Below are 25,227 nucleotides of genomic sequence, written 5' to 3'. Positions count from 1 at the left end.
AATAAAATATAAACAATGTTTGGGAAGAGGGAATGGATAAATGAGACAATGGGTGGAGGTGGGATGTAATACCCCCATGCAGTTTCCCAAAACAATGCAGTCCTTCCAGCATATTTCACCGGAGACAAATCAAAGATGGACAGAGGTGCCGTAATTGAGACCAGATGTAAACAGAGAGAGAGACGGAGAAGGGAAGAGAAAAAAAAAAGGTAAAGAAAGAATTGAAGACAAGAGCAGGGAGGCAAGTACAGAAACTCTGGCAGTAACAAGAGGCAGATTACATTCAGACTGACGCAATTTATTTTCCAAATGCGCTCCATGGTTGGAGTGAAGGGAGGGAGAGAAAGAGAGGGAACATGGAGAGGAAGTGGAGGCGACAGGGTGAAGTAACCACATGCCTCCTTTGCCAGATGGATCTTAGTCGGACCGTGACCGGCCAGCATTTAACCCTTGGTTTGGTTTGGTAGTGGTGCACCTCCTTTAGCTTTTCAAACCGCTTCTGACAGCCCTCCAACCCTCCCTCTCTTTTTTTTATGAACTTTCTCAGGAAACTTCTCAGACACTTGTCCAAGAGTCAATAATCACATTTCCACCTCAGGGAAATCAGTGAGGGATTGTATCAGGTGTTTTGGCAAACACTCTCGTACATCCCTCTAATTTGTTAATGGAGAACAATGCGGTGAATTGAGGAGGTGTAAGCATTTTTTGGAGTCCTGGTAATGTAATTCACCCCCTCAGTCACGTTGTAGCTTTGTGTGTGCGTGCGTGTGTACTGCCCACACAATCATACTGTATGTATCAGTAAGAGAAAAGGCAGGGGAGATTTGGATCTTGCCCCCAGATGCCATTGCTGTGAACGCAGATGCATTCATTGGCGAACACACGTGCGCTGGTCTGTCACATATGCATGCAGATGTTTCATCTATTCTTCTCTCTGTGGCTATTTTTAGCTCTCACCGTCCCACAGCTTATCTTTACTGCTTTCCTCTCCTCCAGCTCTTCCTTATTTTATTTCACGAGCTCTGCCTAAAACTCCCTCATTTACTCTTGAAGCGTCCTCGCATCGCGCATCAATCCCTCACCAACAGAAGGCAGGGAGGGTAGGTCGCCCTGGCTGGGAGACACTGTGGAGAGAGCAGCCTGTTATACCCTAAGAAGTGTGCTTAGTAGACAACTACACAAGGACGGGAAGAGTTATAGTCACAGAAGAGAGTGGAATTTAGCAAATGCAGCTCACTATAAGTGTTTGCATTTATGCAGATTTCAAGGACACCTTCTTGGTCTAATTGGTTGAAAAGTTTTAATCCTCTTTTGACATTGAGAAAATGTAAAGCAGTCAGTCAGGCTTCTCCATGGCAAGTGCAAGTGTTAGGTGTAACATGGCTGCTAGGTTATTCTCTCCTTGTTGTAATCCTCTGCCACGCGGCAAGGCCCACTGATGCAGCATCACACCAGCTATGCCACCACGCTGGCTGCAGCGATGAATACACGATCAGTGAAAGCTTAATGAAGAGCAAATGTGTAGTAAAGATTCACACAAATGGGCGCACACACACACACGCACACACACAGACACAGGAATATGATGACATGATAGATGCACTGCGGTTTGTAGGCCATGCATGAGTGTGTTTAAGTGTTTGTGCCTGCGCATGTGTGTGCCTATGTGTCACTCATAGTTCCCGGTGGTTTAATTATTCAGGCTGTATTAAATCTTCATTTCCGCAGCCCTCACAGTCAACCCGCCTAATGGTGAACACAGATGAATATTGCATTTTCACCATCACCCCTCAGTGTGTGTGTCAGAGAGAGGGGGAGATAAATGCACAGTCACCGAGAGAAAGGAGCGACAGCAGTCGGAGACAGATGAATAACACCGCAAAGCAAGCTGAAGGAAAAACAAACTCAAAAGTGCATGGAGAGCAGAGAAGGAGAGAGAGTGAGACTGAGAAACGGGGACCGCCTGCTGGGATGGAGAACCATTGAGAAAGAGAGGGAGAGTAAAAAAAAAAAAAAAAAAAATCCTTTAGCATGCTGCGTCGTCCAGTCTCACAAGACCCACAAACTGACTCTGTCATGTTGGGCTTTTCACCATGCTGTTTTAGTGAAGTGGCCTGCGCTGATTTTTATTCCAGTCTCCATTTTACTGACACAACTGCACTCCCATGGAAAGCCAAGGTGGTCAGTGATCCACCACATACAAGCTTCACAGACATGGAGATGGACTCCAGTGCCAGTAGAGTGCAGGGTATTTTATACAGTCTGAATTTAGTGTCTTAAAGACCGTAAAATGGGGTTATTTTTCTCCTCATGTAGGGGCTTAACATTATTTTGAAATGCAAAGCACCTCAGATATCCAGAAAGAAAACTAATTAATTAATTTTCTTGTGTTTAGACTGTTTGCCTCCTAGTGGCTGTTAGACAGCGTTGTTACGTCCCATTGATAATTTCTCCACAGTTGATGGCATTTACATGGGTAAAAGATGACAATAGGCAAATAGTATGTTTTCGGTAATATATTAACTGTATGGTTTCACCTAAGAGTATGCTTGGCAGTAGTGATAGTTTTATTCACTGATGTTGTATTTTACAACCTTTACCTCTAGTACATTTTGACACACAATCTTCTGCTGGCACATCTTGTCAAATGTAGGTTATTTAGCTGCAGACAGTGTCTAAAAAGACTAAATATATTTTCAGATGCTGTAGTGTGAATGGTGCCTAATGTTCCCAGCACAGTTGGATAGATTGTAGCACAGATCATTGTTTGCAGACTGGACAAAGTGAAACTTCTGTGCTTTTCTGTTGTTTGTTTTCTTAGTGGCAGAGATTAGTCTGTTGCTGGGCTCATTCAGACAGTTTCTGTTCTTTTTCTCAAGAAGTACTACAGCAATACCAAGTAGTCAAACTGTTTTTTACACGGTCAAATTGCAGATTAGAAAAAAAAAGAGGCTTAAACCACATGCAAAAGTGGATATTAAATACGTGTTTTAATCATTTTGATCTTTATGATTTTGATTGTTTTTGGTAACAAAATTTCCAATTTTAGTATATCCTGGTGCTGAAACGTGGCACCGTCTGCAGAGAAGAGCCATAAGGCAGCAGACAGACAGAATGTATCTACCTCTGAAATCAAGGATTGTCTTTGAAAAGCTGAAAAGCACAAGGTTTGATCGTTGCTGACATATCTGGGTTAGAATGATAATGGGGTGCCAGGCATCCCCCTCCTCCCCTCTACTCTATAAAAATCCATAAGAGGAAAAAAAAAAAAATTCACACATTCCTGCTTTTTATTGTTTTATAACATACTGTGCCATCTCTGTCGAGGGGATAAACTGTGTAGGTTTGGCAGTTTGCTTGTAAGTCAAGGATAATGGATTAGGAGATGAAATCAACATGTATGTGTGCCTGGGTGGTACATCAAAGCACAGAGAGTGAGATTGTATGTGCATATGTATGTATGAGAGGAACATATACAGTATGTAGGTAGATTCAGTCAAGCTCCTGCTCTATGAGACTTTGATAATCCACACTGAATAACATTCATGTCACATTCATGTCACATGTTCCCGTGCATCTCGCTTTAATTCTCTCCTTTCTGTGCGCTCACTCACTTTTCCCATTTACTCCTCATCTCTCTCTCTCTCTCTCTCTCTCCATTTCTCCATTTCTCCATCTCTCCATCTCTTCCTCCTGCATCATCACTCTGCTAGGAAACGAAAGGGCGTGGGCGGACAATCTCACAGTCCCTTTCAAGGTTCAAAGTCCCTTTTCTTCCTCCGCTTCCCTCGCTCCTGCACTGTTCTTCATGTTGCTGCCTTATTAAGTTGTTCCACTCTCTCCACCCCACCCCCACCCCCACCACACCCACACACACACACGCACACACACACAGAGTAAGTGTCTGGTTGGTCACAGAACATCTTTCTGGTTTCTGTCTGCTAATGAGCTCAACTTTTCATGCACACACACTCTCTCTCTCTCTCTTTTTTACACACACATGCATGCTTCTCTGTATGTACCACATTCTGCAGCTCATGTAGACACAGTATTCACCTTTAATAATAGTTGCACACATGTAAACTATTTGTTCCATATCGTGATCCTATAATATGTTTGCGATAGGTTGTAGATTTTAATCTATATCTTACGTAGACACACGTCTACATATACTCTGTCTAGATTTTTTTTTTTGTCTGCTCCTCATCGTTGTGTCCCAAAGAGGCATACAGACACAAGCACACACTCAAAAAAAAACACACTTCTGCTTGCCAGCTGGTACACAGAGGACGAGTGAAATAGGGGCTATGCGGTCTTAGCTTTGACAATATGATGTATGACATGTCATGACATGATATTACACGGCTTACACTAATTAAGGAGTGATTTAGAAGCAGGTCTCCATTAACAATATGGCTGAAGGTGACAATAAAATTTCCATATCATGCTAAGTAATTATCACAATGCATGCAGTTATCCTCAACAAAGATTCTTCTCATCTAAAAGTCGTCAACAAATAGAGTACAGACTGCAGTAGTAATACATGATCTTTAATTGTAAAACCATAAAAGCATTATAAAAACTATTTTGTGGCAACATATAATTAACCCAAAAAGCACCAAACCACTGATGTGTGATGTCTTTTTGTGTAATAAACACATCCTGCCTCCTCTTCTCTGTATTCATTTTATATTTTCACTTCTTGTCCATAAGGACACACACAAATGGCTGGTGGAAGGAGATTACGTTTATCTCTTTTTGGTTTGTGTTTTTTGGGGTGCCACCTGCCCAGCGCTGAGAGGCAACAGTGCAATTCTGCTGCAAAAACAAATGAATTGATTATATTTAAACTTAGAATATGATCATAGTTTTTTTTTTTTTTTCTCAGCATCATTTATTATTTCCATGCAAGAGGATGACAGTCATTACAAAGGTTAGATGTTTGATTTCCACTGAGGCTTCACACACTCAGAACATGTGACACACCATGTCATATACATTACTTTGGATAAAAGGGTCCACTCAGTGCCATATATTATAATATTTATGTGTAGTGGATTGTAACAAGGCATAGAGGGGACTCTTTAGTTCAAGGTTGTGGTTTCCTATTTGAGACCTCTGTCATAAAGCCTGGGGGGCATGTCGACAGGCGGTGGGGGAGCATTCAACACTCTTCATATACCCCTTTGTCAGGCCCCTGTGAGACACACACACACTACACACATACACACACACTGTCCTTCCTTATTTGTACCAGTGTGCCCCCTTCACTCCTATGTGACCATCCATGCCATCTCATCTCTCCCCCCGGGCTCTCCATATCGCTTTACTTCATTATTTAGCGTGTTATTTTTTCTCCTCCCTGATCTATAGTCCCCACATCACAGAGGCAGCTAATTAATTATGGATGGACTCAAAAGGAGGGGTTGAAGGAGATGGGGGGGACTTTTAAAAAAAACGACCAGACACCCGCCTCATTACATATGCGCAGTGTTTTTGGAGTTTTATTAATTTATATCTTGTCAGGCTACGCCAAAGCCTTCAGAACTCTGTTGGCTTTTTAATACATTTATTTATTTATATAGCACCCCCGCTCCTGCTTTCGCCTTCATCCTCCCACCCCCACCACTCTCCCCCAACCCCACCCCACCTCCTCTATGTCTTGATTTTGATCTCTCACCTTCTATGTATCTGCATGAACACACATACACACACATGCACACGTGCCTGCCGTCTCATTATCTGTTCTTGGTGGATGTTAAAAGGTGTTTTGCTCACCTGCAAGAAGAGATTATCTCATCCACCCGGCGAACACTTGTTTTATTTTATTTTTTTTTCTTATCATTTTTTCCGTTTGGTGTGGAAGGAGGTGGTGTGGTAGACATCAGAGCGCATGGAAAATGAAGTTAGGAATATTTTAGAACAGGCTTGACCTAGAACGACAGCTGCTCTTCTTTGAGAAAGCTCATGGCGACATTCAATCAAAAGTGGCATCTGGGTGTTGGAAGTAAGATATCAAATAATTTAGATCAAGCAGTGTACAGTTGTGAGAATACTATTGTTAGTAAAGTATTATTTTGGCTTATTTTTGTCTCTAGAGAAGAGACACAAGTATTTTTTAATTAAATAAATTAGTTTATAAAATATTTAGCAACTTCAAGTAAACCTATTTCCTCTTATTTTAAATTAAGGGAATTTTCAGTGAAGTAATGTATACAGTACATCTCAATAACCTACATAATTATATATGCCTTTACTGTTAACGAACAGGAACTGTGGTACTAGCCTAAGGCAGCAAAGCTAACAGCAGCCTTTGAGGGAAAACAAACACAGAGAGGTAAGGAAAGCCCTCTGGCTACTTGGCTTTGAACAGAAGTTGGAGACTTGGATGTTCGCCATCATAAACACACACTGTGCAACATTTACACTCATAAACATACTTGCAAACACAGGTACACACTCTTAGAGCCCAATCCAGTCAGGGTGTGAGAGCTTACTTCACAGCTTCACCCAACTTGTCATCAGCTACAGTATGTAAGAATTTTTAATTTGGCAAAGCAGTTATCTGCTACATTATCTGCACCTGTTGTGTTAAAAATGCTTATGAAGATGTCAGAATGCAAAGGCAATGATCAAAATCTCAAAATTAAGCAGATGTTTTTGTGCTGTGTTCTGGTGTGGGGAAACCATCTGTAGCATGCATTCCTTCACGCATCTTTTCCACTTCACGCACACATGTAACTTTACCATAAATGGCGTTTACTGGTCACAGTACAACAAGAAAAAGTGAACCTTATAATGAAGTGAGCTGCTGTTCTGTGCAATAAGAGGTCCAGTCTGTTACATTTGTGTGTAGGGAAAGGGAAATTCAGTCGTCTGTTGAATCAGGCATTTAACTGAATCGGCTCACCTAATACCTGCAACCACCTCTGAGGCATTCACGGTGCATGCCCTATTCCGATATTGCTATAGTACATACACAGGTGCATGCATTAGCACACATGAAAACAACACACTTTTCTAACTGTACACACATACATACATACACACGCCTCTCTCTTCCTCCCTTGTTGGTCCTCCTGAAATGAACCGGATGGAGTGTCACATCTGGCCAAGAAAACCACAGCATCCGTCTTCACAGATGAAATGAAAGCCGAGAAGTAGGGAAAAAGGAAGGGAAAACGAGGAAAAAAGATCTCTCCCAGCTTCAAACGAATCCCCCCAGTGAAATATTGTTTCGATGTACTCTGCACTTTGTAGCCCTAATGCCAGCCTTGAACTGTTTTGGCACCTGTCACAAATACTGATGAAATAGTTTCTCGCTGCAGAGCACTTTTCCCTTTGTTCCTCTACTTTTCCCTCTATACCCTCTTTTTTTCCTTCCGTCTTTTTCCCAAAAACTTCTTTCCATTCTGTCTGGGATGGCAGTATGATCTTATATTTGAGAAACCAGGGTCTTTGTGCTATATGATTTCAGAATTCTTGCAACATGTCATCCTTGCATTACCATTATAGTCAGATCCTTAAATCCTTTGATGTGAAATGCTGGGGTTTTGATTAAGTTTATACCTTGGCAGGCCACCTAACTTCTCTAGCATAATCTACAGTCTTCCTAAAAAGATATGTTTTCCTATTTCCAGTATGGTAGCTGTACAGAACTTGAGCCCTGCTGCTTATATTGAATTACTATATTGAATCCTGTATTGTTTCATTTTATTTTTACTGAGCTCCACTTTGAGATGACAATATAGAGGAACTGAATGAAGGAAAGGGATACTATAAGGAAAGATGACTGCCGGAGAAACGACAAGCAGACAGCTGAACTGACACAAAGTCGATAGACGGATGAATAAAACATTGGTTAGCTGCACCTTGCGCTACAGGCTATGCTAGCTTCTGACACACTGGCTTTTCCAAGGTAGCTTTAGCAGCAGGATGCTGAAACCTTCCTTTTTTTCACTCATGTAGCACCTTGGACGATGCAAGCCCACAGCTTTTGACACAAGCATTTTTTCTTTCACTGAGACGGGGTTTCAAAAGCCACAAGTGCAAATCAATCTCTGCTTTCTTCTGTCTCTCTCTCTCTACATCTCTAGCTCCCTCCATCAATTTTCAAGCCTTGTCTGAGGCTCCAGGCAGTTAATTAAGTAGGATGTTGTCTGGGGGTTGGGTACGTGGTGTGGATGAAGCTGGATTGGATGGAAGGATGAATGGAGGGGATGGATAAAGAGACAGAAGAGGTGTAGCGGGAACCAGGCATTCCTCTCTGCCTCCTCACATTTCCACGTCTTTTCACATTTTTTTGTTTCTCTGTCTCACGTCTTTCCTTTTGACCCCTGTTTTTGGAGTCTTTTGATTTCTGTTCTTGCTTTCCTCACATCAACAGTTTCACTTGGCTGTTTTCCCAATTAAACCTGCCTCCTCTTCCTCCTTCACTTTCTCTCTACTTACCTCATTTTCTCCCTTTCTCTCCAACCATCCTTCATTTCCTCCCCCCTTTTTCTTTCTCTCTTCCTCCACTATTCCCTACCTTACTCCCTCCTTCTGAGCAATCCATTTTGCCTCCTCTCTATTCCTCCCCTCTCCCACCTCCATCCTAGCTGATTATACACCCAGGTCTTCTGAATCCCGCTCTTTCCTCCTATAGTATTCCCTTCTCTCATTATGTGTTGTGCATGTGTTTGTGTGTGATCAGACACACAAGGCCAGGGCTAAGCAGGCTAATGAACAAACTCCGGCATTGTGTTCAGGCCCCGGGGACACGCTGTAGCTTCTAATGTACAACAGCTCAGCGTAGAGGAGAGGAAAGAAAAATTCACTGACAGGGAGCCAGCTATCTGCTTAAAGGAAAAGCTACAGCGAGAAGTGAAGCAGAGGGTCTGCAGTGCCTTGTGCAGTGAATATTTTACAAGGATCTGGTCCATGTTTTCCTAGACTAAGCGCTTTTGACTTGTCAACATGAGTGTGTTGTCCTAACCTGCGACTCTGACTGGGTGGGACAACACTGTCAACTTCAGGTTTTTCCACAGACTTGCTACATAAAACTGAGCAGACAAGAGGAAGAATGATGGTGTTTTTTGTTTAGATTTAGTAGTTGTTAAAAGGAATGACAGATGACTAGTTGAAATAGATTTTTTTTAAGTGAATCATTGATCTGAATCTTTGACGCAAACCCACAGTTTTTTGAGGCCAGATTTCCCAACATGAAAAATTTCCACTTTGCATTCTCTGCCTGCCACATGCGTCTTATTATGTGAGTCACTTAACAGTGTCTCCAGGTTGTAAAAATGTGTTATTTGTCAGCCATGATCTGGTTTGTTATCCTTTTGGCTCAAACAGTATGGTGCAGGGTGGGTTAGTTCCACCCAAGCTTTAACTCATGTTGTATAAGATCTGTCATCCACCCACCCCCGCCCCTGCTCATTCTCTTTCTCATTCCCGGTGTTGACGAGATTTGCATCGCTGCCAAATCATGGTATGAACACTGTAATGACTTCATTCCTTCCAGCACATGCACACATGCATATCTAGGAGGCGTTGCATACTGAGTGGACTCTCCTGTCTTATTCTAGTTCAATAACGTGAGCACATGCACACTTTAATCCAACTGCGCATTCAGAAACCTATTTGTCTTACACGTCTATGCACGGTCACGCACGCCCTCCAGGGTTGTGCACTCCAGTGGTATGAGCCAGTGGATGGGCCATTTCCAGATGATCTAAACAAGACTCTGTCAGCTCTGGCCAATATCAGTGACTGATGTGCGCACACAGACACACACACACACATAAAAGAAACTTCAAGAAAGTTCATGAGCTCATTACTGTGTTCCAACACATGGACATAATACACTAGAGTCCGTCTTCCTGCCATAACAATGTAGCACTGTTGTGATGTGAATAGTTTTATTGGGTAGATAATGTTTTGTGAACTTCGTATGAAAAGCACTCTTGCTCAAGTGTTGTCATGCAGCATTTATATCTGGTGCAAGGCCAGTGGGAGTGTTGCACGAGCCCATAACACATGTGAATAGTGCATCACAGCACAGCTCTTTAGGCTGAGTATGTCTTAGCAAATCTGACATGAAGTAAATATATGTAACCCAGGGCTTGCTAGCGTTTTTTGTTATCAACAAACAAGTGATTTATTTCATCACCCCTTCTTTTATCTTCCTGCTGTTTCTGCCTTGTTTTCTTTCACTCTCTTTCTCCCATAACTGTCTTGTTTGGGGGAAAAACATGTTGAGAATCTCTCTCTTTTTTTTTCCTGACTCTGCAGGACTGCCCCCAGATCCTTCCCTCGACCCAGATCTACATCCCCGTCGGGGTGACCAAGCCAATCACCTTAGCAGCCAAAAACCTGCCACAGCCCCAGTCAGGACAGAGGAACTACGAGTGTGTCTTCCACATCCAGGGGGAGACTCACAGTGTCCCCGCCCTGCGCTTCAACAGCACCTCCATCCAATGCCAGAAAACAGCGGTGAGTAAAACGCGATAAGAGATGGGAATTTTTGGCTGATGTGGTTGTGTGAACACAGCAGGTGATGGAGATATGTTCTAGTGTCATTATAGGATTTTAAAAAAGAGGAAAAACACACTTGTAAATAAGACCAGAATTCCCAACCACTGTGTAGACTAGAGCACAAAATAAACTTTGAATTTTAGTTAAGCTTAAAGCATAGTCATTAAGCACTATTTCTCTTGAAGGTAACTAAATCATGATCCCAGTACGGACATTGACTCAGGGTTTAAATAATGGCCTCCTACAACTAATGACCACTTTAGACACTAACATGCTCATTGTCCTGATAGATTACCATGCGCTATTTGGACACTGGCTTGGTCACAATCTAGATAAATGACCCAATGCTGCTCTTTCACATTGAACTGATAGTTAGCAAATAGATACTGACAGCAAGAGTTCACATTTGAATTAAGATGCAGACATGTAATAAGGCTACACTGCGCAGGGAATTTTCTTAGTCTATATATGGTCCTAAATCAGTATAGATTTTCATGGTTTGTGTGATACATCATCTAAATCATTGGCTGAATCTGAAACTGTAATGGTCAGCCATAGTTTTGTTCCATTGCCTCTGTGATGTTTATAATGTGTTTGTAGCTTTGGTTGGCAGGGATGAAGGGTGTGTGTCAGATTAAAGTGTTGTCGAGGATGTTTTTTGCAGAAGTTTTCTAATAAGAATTTGTGTGTGTGTGTGTGTGTGTAGAGGATTTACAGGTAGGCAGAGGTGTTTGTGCATGCCTATTCTGTGTGTTGAAATATGGTTGTGTGCACGAGTGTGTGTTTGCGAGGCTTCAAACTAGCGTGACAGATAAGAGGTAGCTAGCGTCGCGCTTCACTGAGGCTGAAAATGTGAAGAGGAAGTCTGTCTCTGAACCTAGTTGAGAGCGGATTGATCATGTTTACACCTCGACTCTATACCTCTCTCTCTGCCCGTAGAGCTCATCCTTCTCTTTCTCTCTCTCTCTCTCCCCCGTCTGTCATACTTTCTTCTTCCCGCCGTCCCCTACTTTCCTCACTTCTTCTTCCTCGCCTCTCTTACACTTATTTCTGCTGCATACCTCTGTCCCTGTCTGTTTCTATCTTGAGATATAATGCGATGCAACAACAGTGAAATGAGATGAGAGCTGGCGCTGTTAATTTTGTTTTAGATGAGGGCGAAGCAGCTGTCACCACAACATGTCGCACGTGGAAGAAAATATTTGACAGATTAAAATAAAGTAGAAACATCCAGAAGTTGTCATGTCTGGCTAATAAGCTTTAGCACCCTCAAGAACTTTACCACCTGCCTATAATGTTACACCTTGTCATAACAGTCATGGACATGAGCAGACAGACATGTAAAGCGTACACCAGCAGTAGTCTGTGTAGCTGTATAGCTTGCTGTATAGCCACTGTGACAGCTAGCGTAGTATTTGATGCTGTCTGTGTTGACGGGCAGTTCTCGGGTGCTGGCACACGCTAGCCCCTTGTTTGTGAAGCCAGCGCTAATTAGCTAGCGATAGTGCTGTCTCTCCACAGAGATGTCTGTTTATTGACTGTTTATTGTTGCTGCAAGGCCAGTGCTACTCAGCAGCAAAGCCTAGCCTCAGTCCAAAGCAAAATTTCTCTATTTGATGTCCACAAAGTAGACATGCTAGCAGCAATTAGCCTCGAGCTGTCAGCGCTTAGCCCTTGTTAGCAATTAACTGTGCCAACTTGACTGCACGGTCAGATATCGATGCGGTGCGTGCATCGAGTCTGCGTGAGGCCGTGGTTAGATTCAGAGGATGAAAAAGGTGCCAGCTGCATGAACTTGCCATTAAGACATAATTCATCCAGGCCTGAGCTTATGAGTATAATTATGTGTCATGAATTATTAGGATGAGTGTCTTATTATAGCTGTGGAGCAGTATTTCAAAAGAATGAGGGTCTTAAATATTAGTTTATCCTTTTATAGACCTTCACATCTCTACTTTTCATGTGCACCCCCCATGTTTGTTCCTACTTTGACAGTGTTGAGCACCAACTCAATGAATCATGTATGACTCTGCAGTAGAAATAGACTTCATCTCTTATGCTGCGTACACACTGCTGCCTTGGTTTGTCGGCACACAGGGGATAAGGGTTAATCAGTGTCTGTGTGTGTGCGTGTGCACATGTGCATCCCTCAATATGCCTAAGGCTATGGATCTCAGCATAGCTGTGTATGTGTGTGTGTTTGTATGTTTGGGTGTGAGAGTTCCATTAGACTACTGCAGGAAGACAAGGGGATTGGGAAGGGGCTTGCTAATCAATGGGATAAACACAGGAGGGCTAATCCACAGTTTAGCCTTGTGTTTGAGATACACGCAAGTGTTTACCACTGTGTCAGACAGACATACATACACGCACACTTTAGGAAAGGCAAGGACAAAAGGCACAGACAAGAGCTGTGGCAAGAATCCCTATAAAGTGATGAAGACAGAGAGGGAAGGAGGGATGACAGAATACCTCAAGGTGGACAAGGCAGAGCAAAGGATAAACACAGAGGTGGGCAGAAAAAAGGACTGGAGTATTGGTAGTAATACTAGACAGCAGTGGAAAAATTGCAAAAATGGAGATGAGAGCAGGCAAGATAGACTTGGGAAATTGGTGCGTAGTAGACAATTTCAGGTGAGATGAATGGAGAGAAGTGAGAGGGAGAGTGATATTGAAGAGAGCAGCTCAAAAGTTCCTCCTGAGGCCAAAACTCATTCTGCTTTCTTTCATACAATGTCATCACACCATCCAAAAGAAGGTAACTATCCACAGGATATTCAGGATATCCACAGTCGGATCATGTTAAAACCCCAGTTTCCCATACTTAACTCCTTTTACAGTGACCGTAATAACTCAATACTCTTATATAGTATCCTCTAACAGGAGTCTGTCAATAACCTACTGTATATGTGACACACATGATATATGATAGTGTAACAGCACCTCCACGTTAACCTTGTTTGGTATTGACTATCTATATCTGCTTAAGGGAGAAAAATATTGGTGCTATGGTATTTCTGTATAAGGTTTCTGTATGTAGCAACTGATCCCAGAGGGGAAAGAGCAAGTGTATTATGCGACATGAGAAAGAATGCAGTGCTGGAGAAAGGTTTGCTTTTGCATGCAGAGACATGAAATAAGTGGGCCACCTCATGTTTGAGACTTTGAAGAATCATAGTTTTAGGGTAAAGGTTTTAAAACTTTCTCAAATGTTGCTGTGCTGCAAAAGGCTTTTGTATTGTGAAAGGAATGGTTCATCACACACTTTCCCTTTCTCACTTTTGAAGTTGGGTACTCAGCCAGACATAATTCAACATTTTTGGAACCTGTGAAAGTTGATGAGATGGCAGATTGTCCAAGGTCCCATAGCAAGTAAATTGGAGAAAAACACTGATCATTTTGTTTAAAAAAAAAGTGTTCTCTCTGTATTTCTTAGTGCCAAACAAGCCCACATTACCACTGACACATACGGAGCCATCCGCCAGGCCTTATGGTAGCAGTTAACTCTGGTCAGCAGCAACCAAAACAACAAGCTGGTGTCTACATCGCTTCCTTCCGGTTTTCTGACCCGGCCCCGGCAGCTTCCTGGCGTGTGTGGGCCAATCAGAGGCTGAGGTGAGGGTGCAAGGGCTAATAGGATGCTGAGCGGTGGGCTGGGAAGTTGTGCTCACAGCGCCAGGGGGGTCATGGGAGCGAATAAACACATGTACACACAATGAGTGCACACACAAATGTCCACACTCTGGGGTCAGAGAGGCTGATGGGGCGCAGCTGGGTGTCGCCGGAAGGCCGAGGTTGAGAGAAAAGAATCGAACTGTTCAAGACTTTTGCTTTTCTCTGTTCCTTTATCTCCCTCTGTTCTTAGCTTTTTGTCCATTTGTACGTTACTGTCTCCATTTTTGCCCTCCTCTTTCCCTCTTTATCCTTCTTTCTTGTTTCTCCCTGGAGGGCAGGAATGAGAGGACAGATAATATCAGCGTGGGCCTTACACCATTACCTTCTGTCTGATAAACCACTCGGCCACTCTATCACCCTCTTTCTCTCACTCCTTCACCAGTGAAGGGAAAAAAAAGAAGCAGACACAGGGGCAGGAGGAGAAAATCTAGTTTGGGATAGGGTGTGTGTCTGTGTGTTATTCTTCTGTGTGTGTAGAGAGCAGCTGTTTGTTAAAGAAGAGATGGGAAGTATCAGGGGTCCTGATGGCATCCAATTAAGGCAGATAAAATGATGATGAATTGCAGTCAGGCAGCAGAGACGTACGCTCCTGTGTCTGCATGAGCTCACACGCACACATACATACACACACTCACATACACATACAGGAAGACAGCAGAAGAAGAAAGTAGGGAAAGCAGCTGCACAGATTTAGAGAAGATTATTTTGGGGTAAAGAGAGAGGGAAGAAAGGCAAGGAGGTTCGGAGGCAGAGATACCAGAAGAAAGAAAGGGAGCAGTGCAAAAGATGGATGAGGAGGAGGAGGAGGGAGTGAGGAAGAGCGCAGCGAGACCTTACAGAGAGTTTTGAGGGGAGAAAGGACAAATCATTTGCTCCCCTCCGATGGGAAATGAGGAGAGGGTGGCAGACAGAAAGATGGATAGATAGATGAATGGATGGATAGATAGACAGAGCAAATAGAGGTCTGAGAAGAGGCCAAACATGTCTGCAGGGAGAGTGGTTAACGCAAACCTCACTGGTCTAATGGTGTCACACACCCATCCATGGGAGTGTGTGTGTATTTGTGTGTGTCTGTGAGAGAGAGAGGGGGACATGAGGCATAGTGCTGATGCAAACTTAAGTCCTTTTCTCTGACTTTTTGGACTTTGCAGGATTTGTTAAAAGATGTAAATTAATATAAAAACCAAAAAGTCTATATTATATAGAAAAAAACAATTCATTCATTTCAAATGTATTATAACATGCACATAAATTTCCACACACACAGTGCTAAAGGTGGCAGAGATGGGACTAATGAGGGCCTTGGCGCTGGTCGTTGGAGGGTAGGCGCAGTAGAGCATGGTACAGCCCAGTCTGGCATGGCCTGGCACAGCTTAATGAGATATAAACACTAGACCTGCCACCGCAGTCAGCCACAGCACACACTGACACTGTTTTAATTGGCTTGCGGACTGTGTGTGTGTGTGTGTGTGTGTGTGTGTGTGAGAGAGAGTGAGAGTGAGTATTGAGGGTGCGGGTGGATTGAAAGAGCATGGGAAAATCACTGGAATTTACTGTGAACTGCTGCAGATTGAAGACCATTCATTGTTCCATTACTTTGTTCCCCTATCATGTGATGCCTCAGATAGCACTGATCGGATTTAGATTTGGGGCAGTACGTTGTGTTTTTTTTTTTTTTTTTTAAGTTTTGCCTTGTGTAGTTCATATGTCTTTTTTTAATTGGGTTCTTAAAAGCTGAGAAAGTGATCCATCTCAGTTAATAAATCATGGTTTTGTTTGATCATACCACTAATTTTTAGACTTATTTTCTGATTTATTTATAACTGTGGGTGTGATTTAGCTGATGCATGGTGTTCTGTTTACCCTCACTTGTCCTCTCATACATTCCTCCACTTGCCAACATGCCCCCTCTCTTTCCCCTAGTCATCTACCTGTCTCCATCTCTCCCTCCCCCTGCCTCCACTTTCCTCTTCATCTCCATCCCATCATTGACTCACTGCATCTCCTCCTGTCTGACAGGTGACGAGCAGAGCTCCCACGCTGCTGTCCTGGATAAATAAGAATTAATTGCTGCTCGGCTATAAGCATATGCCAGCTTCTCCACCCCATCCTCCACCTCACTTTCATCATCTTTTTCTCATTTCTGTCTCTCCCCTTGTATCACTGCAATCTGTAACCTTTACATCTTCCTCCTCTCATAGCGGTGCCCCACCTTCCATTTCTCTATGACGGTTTGATGGGCAAGCGAAGCAGCGAAAGTGACTGTTATAGCAAGATTCTCCTGCTATTAGCCTGATGGGAAGAGGGGAGAAGAGAGGAGGTGGTTAAACCAGAGGGAAGACCTCTGCCTACCTCCGTGTTTCTCTGTCTGACTGCCTTTACTGCAAAACATATACAGTAGTCTGGGTTAAGACTGCACACTCCAAACACATGCTGTTTACATGTTAACCTGCAGCCTTTTCATCTCAGTGAAAGTCAGGTGATTGTAATGGTGATTGAACCAATTTCCATTTCCATACAACTTGACATATAATAGCCCGTTCCAAGAGCTTTTACATTTGGTGTTGTAATTGAACAAATAAGAAGCTTTTATTACAGTATGTATTGCCCCAATCAAAAATTGATTTGTACAAAAGGAAACATGAACACATCAGCAGTGAAAGTGGCTTCATAAATAGTAAATTAAAGTGTCAGAGATTAAAATAAAGGGGCAAGGAGTCAATGTGAATAGTGCATTTGGCTGGCATCCCTTTTGTTAATGACTTGAACTTGACAGGAACTCTGTGAAATTAATCAGGGAGTGTATCTGTTACGAGTGATGGGTAGATCTTCCTGGAAAATCCTCTGTCACACAGCATGTGATCCGTCACACCTTCAGCATGAGCATTAATAGCCATGTGGCTAAACAAGACAAAGACATCCAGACCCCAGCTAGAGGAAAAATCGTCCCCAGTGACAACCTTGTAATTTCACCTTTCATGTATTAGGGAGTGCTACTTTACAGATGGTGAGGTGCTGAATGTGTTTATTATGCGTTTGAGTGAATAGATATAGGTGGTGGCTTGCAAAAAAAAGAAGAAAAAAAAAAAAAGGTCATGTGACAGAGCAGGGGAGTTAGCGAGGGGACAATGGCCACCAGAAGAATGGCATGAGTTGATGGGGGGGGAGCGAGGATATCGAAAATATGGACGTTTCTGCAAACAACCAAAAATCGTCCTTTTGTCCGGGGAGAAGTCTAGTAAGCTTACACTAGCTTAATGTGTGGGCTGGAAAATAAGAAACATTGGCTATGGCAGCATTATATTTCCCTCAAGCCAGCACTTTTCTCCCCCTCCCTTCTCTCTCCTTTTCCCCTTTCCATCAATGAAGAAAGTATCTGCGCGAGTTTGTATGCACGCACGTGTGTGTTTGTGTGCGCGCAAGAGATAAGCTGGGTAACTGGGTTCGGCCATGCTCCAATCCTGTTAGCATTAGCGATTAGCACTGGCTAACAGGCACCCTATTATGAGCAGGGGCTGATTCCACGCCGCCTGACCCCACACATACAGTACATACACACATATACGCGCACACTGAGCTATAGGAAGGATTACCACTTGATCCTTGATTAGGAAGTCATATCTGTCTGGAGGATGTGTGTCTGTGTGTGTGTGTATAAAAGGGTACTGTTGTGTATACGTCTCTACACTGAAACACACTGTTTCACTCACTGTAGACCAGCATTCAACCTGTGTCCTGAACTGTCAATGTGACTTCTGTTAAAACTGCGTCACAAAACTATTTTAAATGTAGGATAATCTAGAGTGAGAGGTGTGTTGTGTTGGGTCATAATTTTTGATAACTGTCGTCGTCACCTTGAGAGAGCAAGGGAGAGAGGAAGAGAGGAGCCTATTCTCTCCCAGGTTAGGGTTTGCTCTGGGCTAGTTTGGTATTTTTAGCCGTCCAGCTTGCGCACACCTTCAAAATGACTAATTATCGGGCTGTGACCCTCACAGAAGGTACCCGTGGTTACTTCATACCTGCCTTCCTTCATCCCTCCTCCTCCATCCATCCATCCTCGCCCCCCACCCCCCCAGTTTCCAGTGACAGATGTACAGCTGGTGATGCTTAGTGTTTGCATCGGCACCTTTCTGCTGAAAGCCTGTTGTGGGGCAGTAGCTGCAACTACTCTTACTTTTATTTATTCTTTGCATCATTCAGGATTTGACCCTTTTCACACTTTCTTATTGTTTATTTGGTCCCTCGGGCCATTCCTTTATACACCTTTCTTTGTCTTCCATTTTGTCCCTACCTCCGTGTATCTCTGTTTCACTGTTCTTCTTGACTATTATGAATTTGTCACTCTACTCTATACACTACTCTTGTAAGTTAAGAAATAAGTTAATGATGCTGATCACCAGAAAACCGTATTTTTGTCTGTTTTTTTTGGCCTTTTTTCATCCCATACAGACAAAATGATTGTTGCCTTCACCTAGTAATTCTAAAAGGTTTCTGATTTTGGGATTAAATAATAGAAAACAGAACATAGTGAGTTTGTAACTCTGTTTATATTCCCCCTTTTCCCTTCACACATGCAAATCCTGACCTTCTGAGAGTAACCTGCTTAATGTTTGCATTTTCATATTGCAGTCTGCTGTGCGGTGAATAAACCATGTACATGTGCATGTATGTATTCCCTAAACTGAGCATCAAGGAACAATGCTGGTTCAGTATGAAAGTTTAATAAGCCTTCGGCGCAATGAGATGAGATGAGCTTTGGATCATAACCTAACCTTTCCAATGCCTCCCCCACCCCCTACTTCCCATTAAACACACATACACGCATATACACAGTTCTTCCTAACTAAATATTCATGTTTTTGTTGAGTGAAGGTACATACTCAAGCATGTATGTCTCTCAACACGGACGCCCCTTCGAGGATGAAAAAAAAAAAAGGAAAAGAGGGCAGGCGGTGTTATTGTTTTAACTGTCAGCACCACCACACCTCCAGTGAGTGTGTGATGCAGGTTTTCAGGGAGAAGACTTGTCAGAGTGTAAAGCAGGGTTAAGAGGTCCAAACACATCTATCATCTGTTTCTCTATCAGCAGAATCGGCCCTTCTCATGTGATTCAGAGGGGGATCGGGCTGCGTTTTGATTGGCTGGTCAGCAGAGAAGCGGGAATGGAGGTGGAGAGAAGCTTGACCCTGTGTCCTTTACCGGTGCCCGACTTCAATCCTGTAGGGATATAACAGAGCTGCAAGAAATGACATAGTTAGTGATGCTGAAATAGAAAAATGGATACAATTCACTACTGTACGACATGTTTGGCAGTGGATTACTTGAAAAAAATCATAATTAAGTCCTGCTGTTTGATAGCAGATGTGTCTGAAATGTTGACTGAGACTTCAATATGGACTGGATGTTACAAAATAAGAAGGATTTTTACCTTTAATGAAATACTTGGGAAGAAATTAAGTTCTTCTGTATGACAAAAACTAGAGTGCTGTAGACAAACACACACTAGCCATTGGCCAGTGGCTTCCTGTGGTTAGGCAGGTCATCCAACATTTTACATTAGCCAAAGCAGTTTCGACTCCAGCCAAGTAAAACAATTAGCAACCCTTTCTTTTAACGAGCAGTCACTTGATTCAGTGTTTATGTAGAATACAACTTAATTGTGCTTTATTGCTACTGCTGTTTTGGTTTCGGCCACTCTCAGTTTTTACCCATTATGTCATGTTATGGGTTTTTTTTCTCCACTTCTGAGACAAGTGTGTGAATGTGAGAAACACACCTGCTGTTTAGTGCGAACTAAGACTGATAGCCCAGAGAACAGTTGCTAAGTTTGAAACGCCTTCATCCACCACAACCTGAACAATTGCCAAATGTGGCGCTTCCTTCAGCCTGATAGCAACCCCTCTTTTTCTCACCCTGTCTCTCTCTCTCTCTCTTCGCTTCCCTCCCTCACCTTCTTTGTCCCACTTGCCTCTCTGGCCTTTCAGTTTCTGTTTTATCTCATCTGTTTTTCTCCCCTTCACTTTCGCTCTTCATCTCCTTCCTGCTGCCTTTCTCTCATTCTTGCTGTTCTCAGTGCAGTGTCCCTGTGCATCTCCCCTCCTCTTCCTTTTCTTCTTTCTCATTGTTTGCGCGCTCACACACACTCCAACACACTCATATGTTCTCTCCATCTCTTACCCGGTGAAGAAGTGCTCTTGTTCCCAGGCAGGCTGGGTGGTCTCTTGGGTGAAGAGGGAGGGAGGGAGGGAAGGAAGGAAGGAGGGAGGGAGAGATTGAAGAAGTTCATATGCTCGGACTTTAGGGGAGAGAAATTATCACTGATATCCAAAACGTGTTGTTGTGTGAGCGTCTTATCTTCCTGTGTTTGCATGTGTTTTTATTTATCATTTTTTATTTCCTGTATAGACTATGTGATCAGTCTTTGATGCATTTGCTGGCATCCATCTCTGGAAACTGTCCCATGTGCAGAATGAGTATTTATAGTACAGTGTGCACATGTGTTTCCCTGGACATGTTTGGTGTATGCGATAAAGGAATCTGCTCCATATTTCCTTGTTCGACTGTGGGCGTTCTGTGGGATGGAGGTAGGGGAGAGGAAGTTGGACTGAGATTGATAGGGGAGGAGGTTTGTAAAGAGGTAGAGGGAAGGAATAATGAGAGGGAGAGAGAAAGAGAGAGAGAGAGGAAAAAGAAGGGGTAGAGAGGAGGATTGCAGGAGGAGAGGCATAGGAATGTGTGAAAAGACCAAGGCAGACATGTCAGGGAACAAATTGAAAATGCCAATTTCACTTTAGCCCCCACCAGCTCAGGCGCTTATAGCCCAGCCCCAGCCTCTTATTCCATGTGTAAATGAATAGTGTCCACAGAATAACACACAATCACCTCTCTCTATCCATCTCACCCTTGCTATTTCTCCTTCACCCCTGCTGCTGTATCATCCTCTCTTCACCCTTTTCTCTACCCACTTTCTCATCCCTCTTTTCGCCATCTTTTCTCTTTTTTTCGCTCCTTGCACTTCACTTGTTTTTCCGACCCATCAGCCATCCCAAACATTTTCCAGTCTCTTAACCGTCACTTGTCACTTTTCCTCCCAGTTCTGTTCTCCGCACTCTTTCACTTTTCAGATAATCTTTTTCCTGCCACCCTCAACCATACCTTCCCCTCTCTATACAGGATGACACCACTGCAGTAACTTCAGCATACGTGGCATGCTTGTGTGTCCCCAGGTTCACTGGGCTTGAAGGAGAGACCAAGTTTCTTGTCTCTTCCTCTCCTTCTATTCAAATAATTGTGTGGTCTATGAAATGTAAAATGCCAATTCTAGAGTCCAAGGTGACATCTTCAAATGTTGCCCGACCAAAAGTCAACAGGTGTAAAAGTCAGGGGTAAAAGTTTGCTCTCAATAATTCATATCGACTAAATAAATCAGAATGCCCAAATGTGCTTACAAACACATTTTGAAAGAAATTTCTCTTTAAATAAACTCTAAGAATCTAAGAGCAATGTAGAAGTGCGTCTGAGATACGTGGAGACATCCTCCATCTCTGCCTTCAGGGCCCGCTGAATGTAAATCATCCAATCGCAAAAAGTGAAGAATGAATTAATCAGCCATTCACGCATTGTGACATTGCTGTGTCCTCTCATTTTCTTATCTTCTCTATGCACATTTCTCGGTCCTTTCCCCCTCAAATACATTCGAATTCACTATTATTACAGATGTCAAGATAAATCTCACAGTATCACATTGGAGTGGGTGATATCACATAGTGGCGAAGTTGTAGCTAGATTCAATCTGTGAGGGCCCTGTAGCCTCGGGCTCGGGGGCTTTCACATTGGATTTTATCACCACTCCACAAGAGGAGAATAGTCATGCTATCTCTCCACCCCGAGGCCATTGAAGATACTGACCATGCCAGTGGTAGTGAGAGTGAATGGGCACCCTTTGACTGACAGAGGCATTAGGTTAACATGGCCTTTCTCTAGTCTTACCAGCCGTCACCTTCACATCACTGCAGCAGTGGCCTCAAAGCAGGGAACAGGCAATCTCTCACTATCAAGCATCTGTTTTATGCTGTGACCAGAGTCCCTTAGTGTGTCTCAGATTGGGGTGTGGGGCTCTTGATGAATGAGTATTTTCAGGTGATTGTGTGTTCACCTCAGTGTTTGGCTGCTTTGCGGGGATCGGGGAGGCAGTATAACTTGTAAAGCTGCATTTTATTTGCAGGTGATAATCATTGTCGATAATTTATTTGTTTGGGGGTCGGAAGGGGTCTCACAGGAGCTCTTTTCTCTGTTACTCCTTCAGCTAACACAAGCACCATCACACTGCCGCTTTTGAAGCTTGTTGTCTCATTTAAAGCGATTCCATAAAACTGATTATGCCGACGACAAGTCAATTACATTTCAACTCTTATTAGTTCAGGATGCAAAAATGAAATTAGATGAGAATATTATTGTTGGAGATATATTACGCTTTTCATTCATCACTGGAATGGGATGAGTCATACAGTGATAGGGATTCCAATCTCTTAATCAACTCTGTGCAGCGGCGGATGTGCTGTGTGTTAAAATCACAATATAGCCTACCTCTCATCATTCATTTTTATGGCCCCTCAACCGTGTGAGCACCGCAGGCTATGACATTACTACAAGCCACTAGCTGAACTGAGTTTACTCTTGGCATTGGCTGATTTTTTTTCTCTTATACTGATTTGATATTTAATTAAAAGGTGAGAATATCTTATAATGATGTTATTGGTGCAAGAAAAGTATTGTTGTAGGTAACAGTACACAGCCATGAATGTTAATCTTGATGTTGTCATTTTATATTTCAGTATACCTATGAGGGCAATGACATCAGTGACCTGCCAGTCGACCTGTCTGTGGTTTGGAACGGAAACTTTGTCATTGACAACCCCTACAACATCAAAGGTGAGTTTGTGCTTCTGTTATCAGTATGGCACATGTTACAGATTAGAGCTACTAAATGCTATGAATAGGCTTTATACTTTATTATTGGCATTGTTCATTAGCTAATTCTGTCCCACCAGTTTTCCTATTAACAAAAGACATTGTAGACTCTAATCAGTTGTCAAATTTCAAAAAGCTGTGTTGATTTGTCAGTCTTTGCTCTTCATCTGAGTCATGGCTGATACAGCATCTCAGAAATGACAATCCAGGATCTGCATCCAGGAGCTTAAACATTCAGCTCCAGCTGCATTGTAAATAATTTATACTGTGACCAGAGTCCCTTGGCCAGTCCACCCTTTCAATTGATATTCTTGGTCTGTCTATGTGCGTGCATGGATGTGTGTGTAAGAGAGAAGTTTAAGGAATATTCACTATTGAACAGTTTATATTACATGCATGTATTACATGTCTTTAGTTATCTTTATCTCTGTGCTCAAATGACACACTCACCCAAGTGTAAGAGAGCACACTTACTGTGCTGTACTTTAGGTCATTTGTATTCACTAGTACATATATTGACTAGTAATTATGTGTGTCAAGGCTCAGGTTTTACCCCATGAGACTCTTTTGTCTTTGATAACAGTTGGCAAATAAGTGGTGGTAGCAGGTCACAGTAGTAACAGGGACTGATAAACCAGTGTCAAAAATAGCAATGATCACTTTAGCCAGTTTTCTCTGCAGTGATGAATTAAATTTGAATCTGTCAAACAACATTTGGGATGTACAGCATTTGCATTTATAAAAGTAATTAGGCCAGTAGATGCAGTGTTAAAATGGCAAAACCAGAGCTTAACAGCACATCTCCAGATTGGCTCGTACACTAACAGTGTGCATTAGTTGTCTTGGCAAGATTCATCCATAATAGGGTTTGTGCAAATGGCTGCTTATAGGATTGACCACTACTAAGACACTTATAATCCCTTGCTGTTATTAAGCATGCAGGTTCTTTTCTGGGCAAGATTGACTGTTATGCATTGACTAGAGTTTATATGTTTGTATTTCAACTTTCTGTTAGAGTATGTTTAATTTAAAATAGAGTACTACATGCAGCTCCGTAGCCATTCCTTTGGCACATGATGCTCAACTCATAGAACTAAGTGATTAATTGTGTTTTTCACCTCCACAATGCATGTTGTTACATTTTCAGATAATAAATATCTTTATTACACCCCAACTGAGCACATTTCTGGGCATCCATGATGACATGGATTATTATTATAAAATGATCACATACATATAACATGTGTATCTGCTGTTGAAACAGTATATGATTGTGTAATATATACTGTAATGTATAGCCACGCCTTACCCTCCAAACAAAGAACCATGTGGGTAATGATCATACACATAATCGATGCATTACTGCAGCTGGAAGACAATGAGATCACGTCTGTTGGATATAATTACTGGTAGAACAGTCTTTTTAGTGCTGTGTCCATAATTATTGTGACCTGTACAGCACAGCAGGGGGCTGTAACATCATTCTCCTGCTGTGAGGTACAGTAACATCATCGCCAGCTACCACTGCATTGAATGCAGCCTGTGCACAAGGAGATTTATACAACAGAGACAGCTGTATTGTCTGGTCCTATTTGTTACTCTTTGATGGTGAAAGACACAGGGAGGATCAGAGATTTTTTGTGTAGAAAATCACATAAGAAGTCATTACATCTGTGAGGTCTGTGAAGAAGCTATCATTGCCATTTTGTCAGTAATGTAAGGTAACACCACAGAGTCACTTTACTCCGTTTACTGATGTCACTCCCAGTAGTCTAAATGTACCAAGCAAGCTGTTATAGTCTCAGATGTCACATATTTCACAAGCTGCTGGCCGTGACTGAAATGTCACTGTATAGGGATGTGTTTGTAACGTATACCATACGTGTGTGTATGAGCATAGGAAACCTACTGCAGTCCACAATAATAGGATGTTTACATTTATGGAGGCATCATAAAAGTCTTTGACAGTCAACGGTTCTCCCAAGGACGTAGTGTTGCTAAATGGCAGCCATTATATGCAGCAGCATTGACAGCACACAATATCAGCAGCATGCATCAGTG

General features: G+C 42.6%; 1 protein-coding gene across 1 annotated transcript in view; it reads left to right on the top strand.

The window, feature by feature from the left end:
- The window catches only part of LOC108884024 (plexin-A1), a 185,487-nt gene that overhangs the window by 115,692 nt on the left and 44,568 nt on the right, over positions 1-25,227 (top strand). The window contains 2 exon segments of the mRNA XM_018677631.2: positions 10,279-10,479; positions 23,031-23,127. Coding sequence (XP_018533147.1) covers positions 10,279-10,479; positions 23,031-23,127 — 298 coding nt within the window.

Source organism: Lates calcarifer, linkage group LG12, assembly GCF_001640805.2.
Source record: "Lates calcarifer isolate ASB-BC8 linkage group LG12, TLL_Latcal_v3, whole genome shotgun sequence".
NCBI classification, from domain to species: Eukaryota; Metazoa; Chordata; class Actinopteri; family Centropomidae; genus Lates; species Lates calcarifer.
This window is presented reverse-complemented; position numbering and strand designations above follow the sequence as displayed.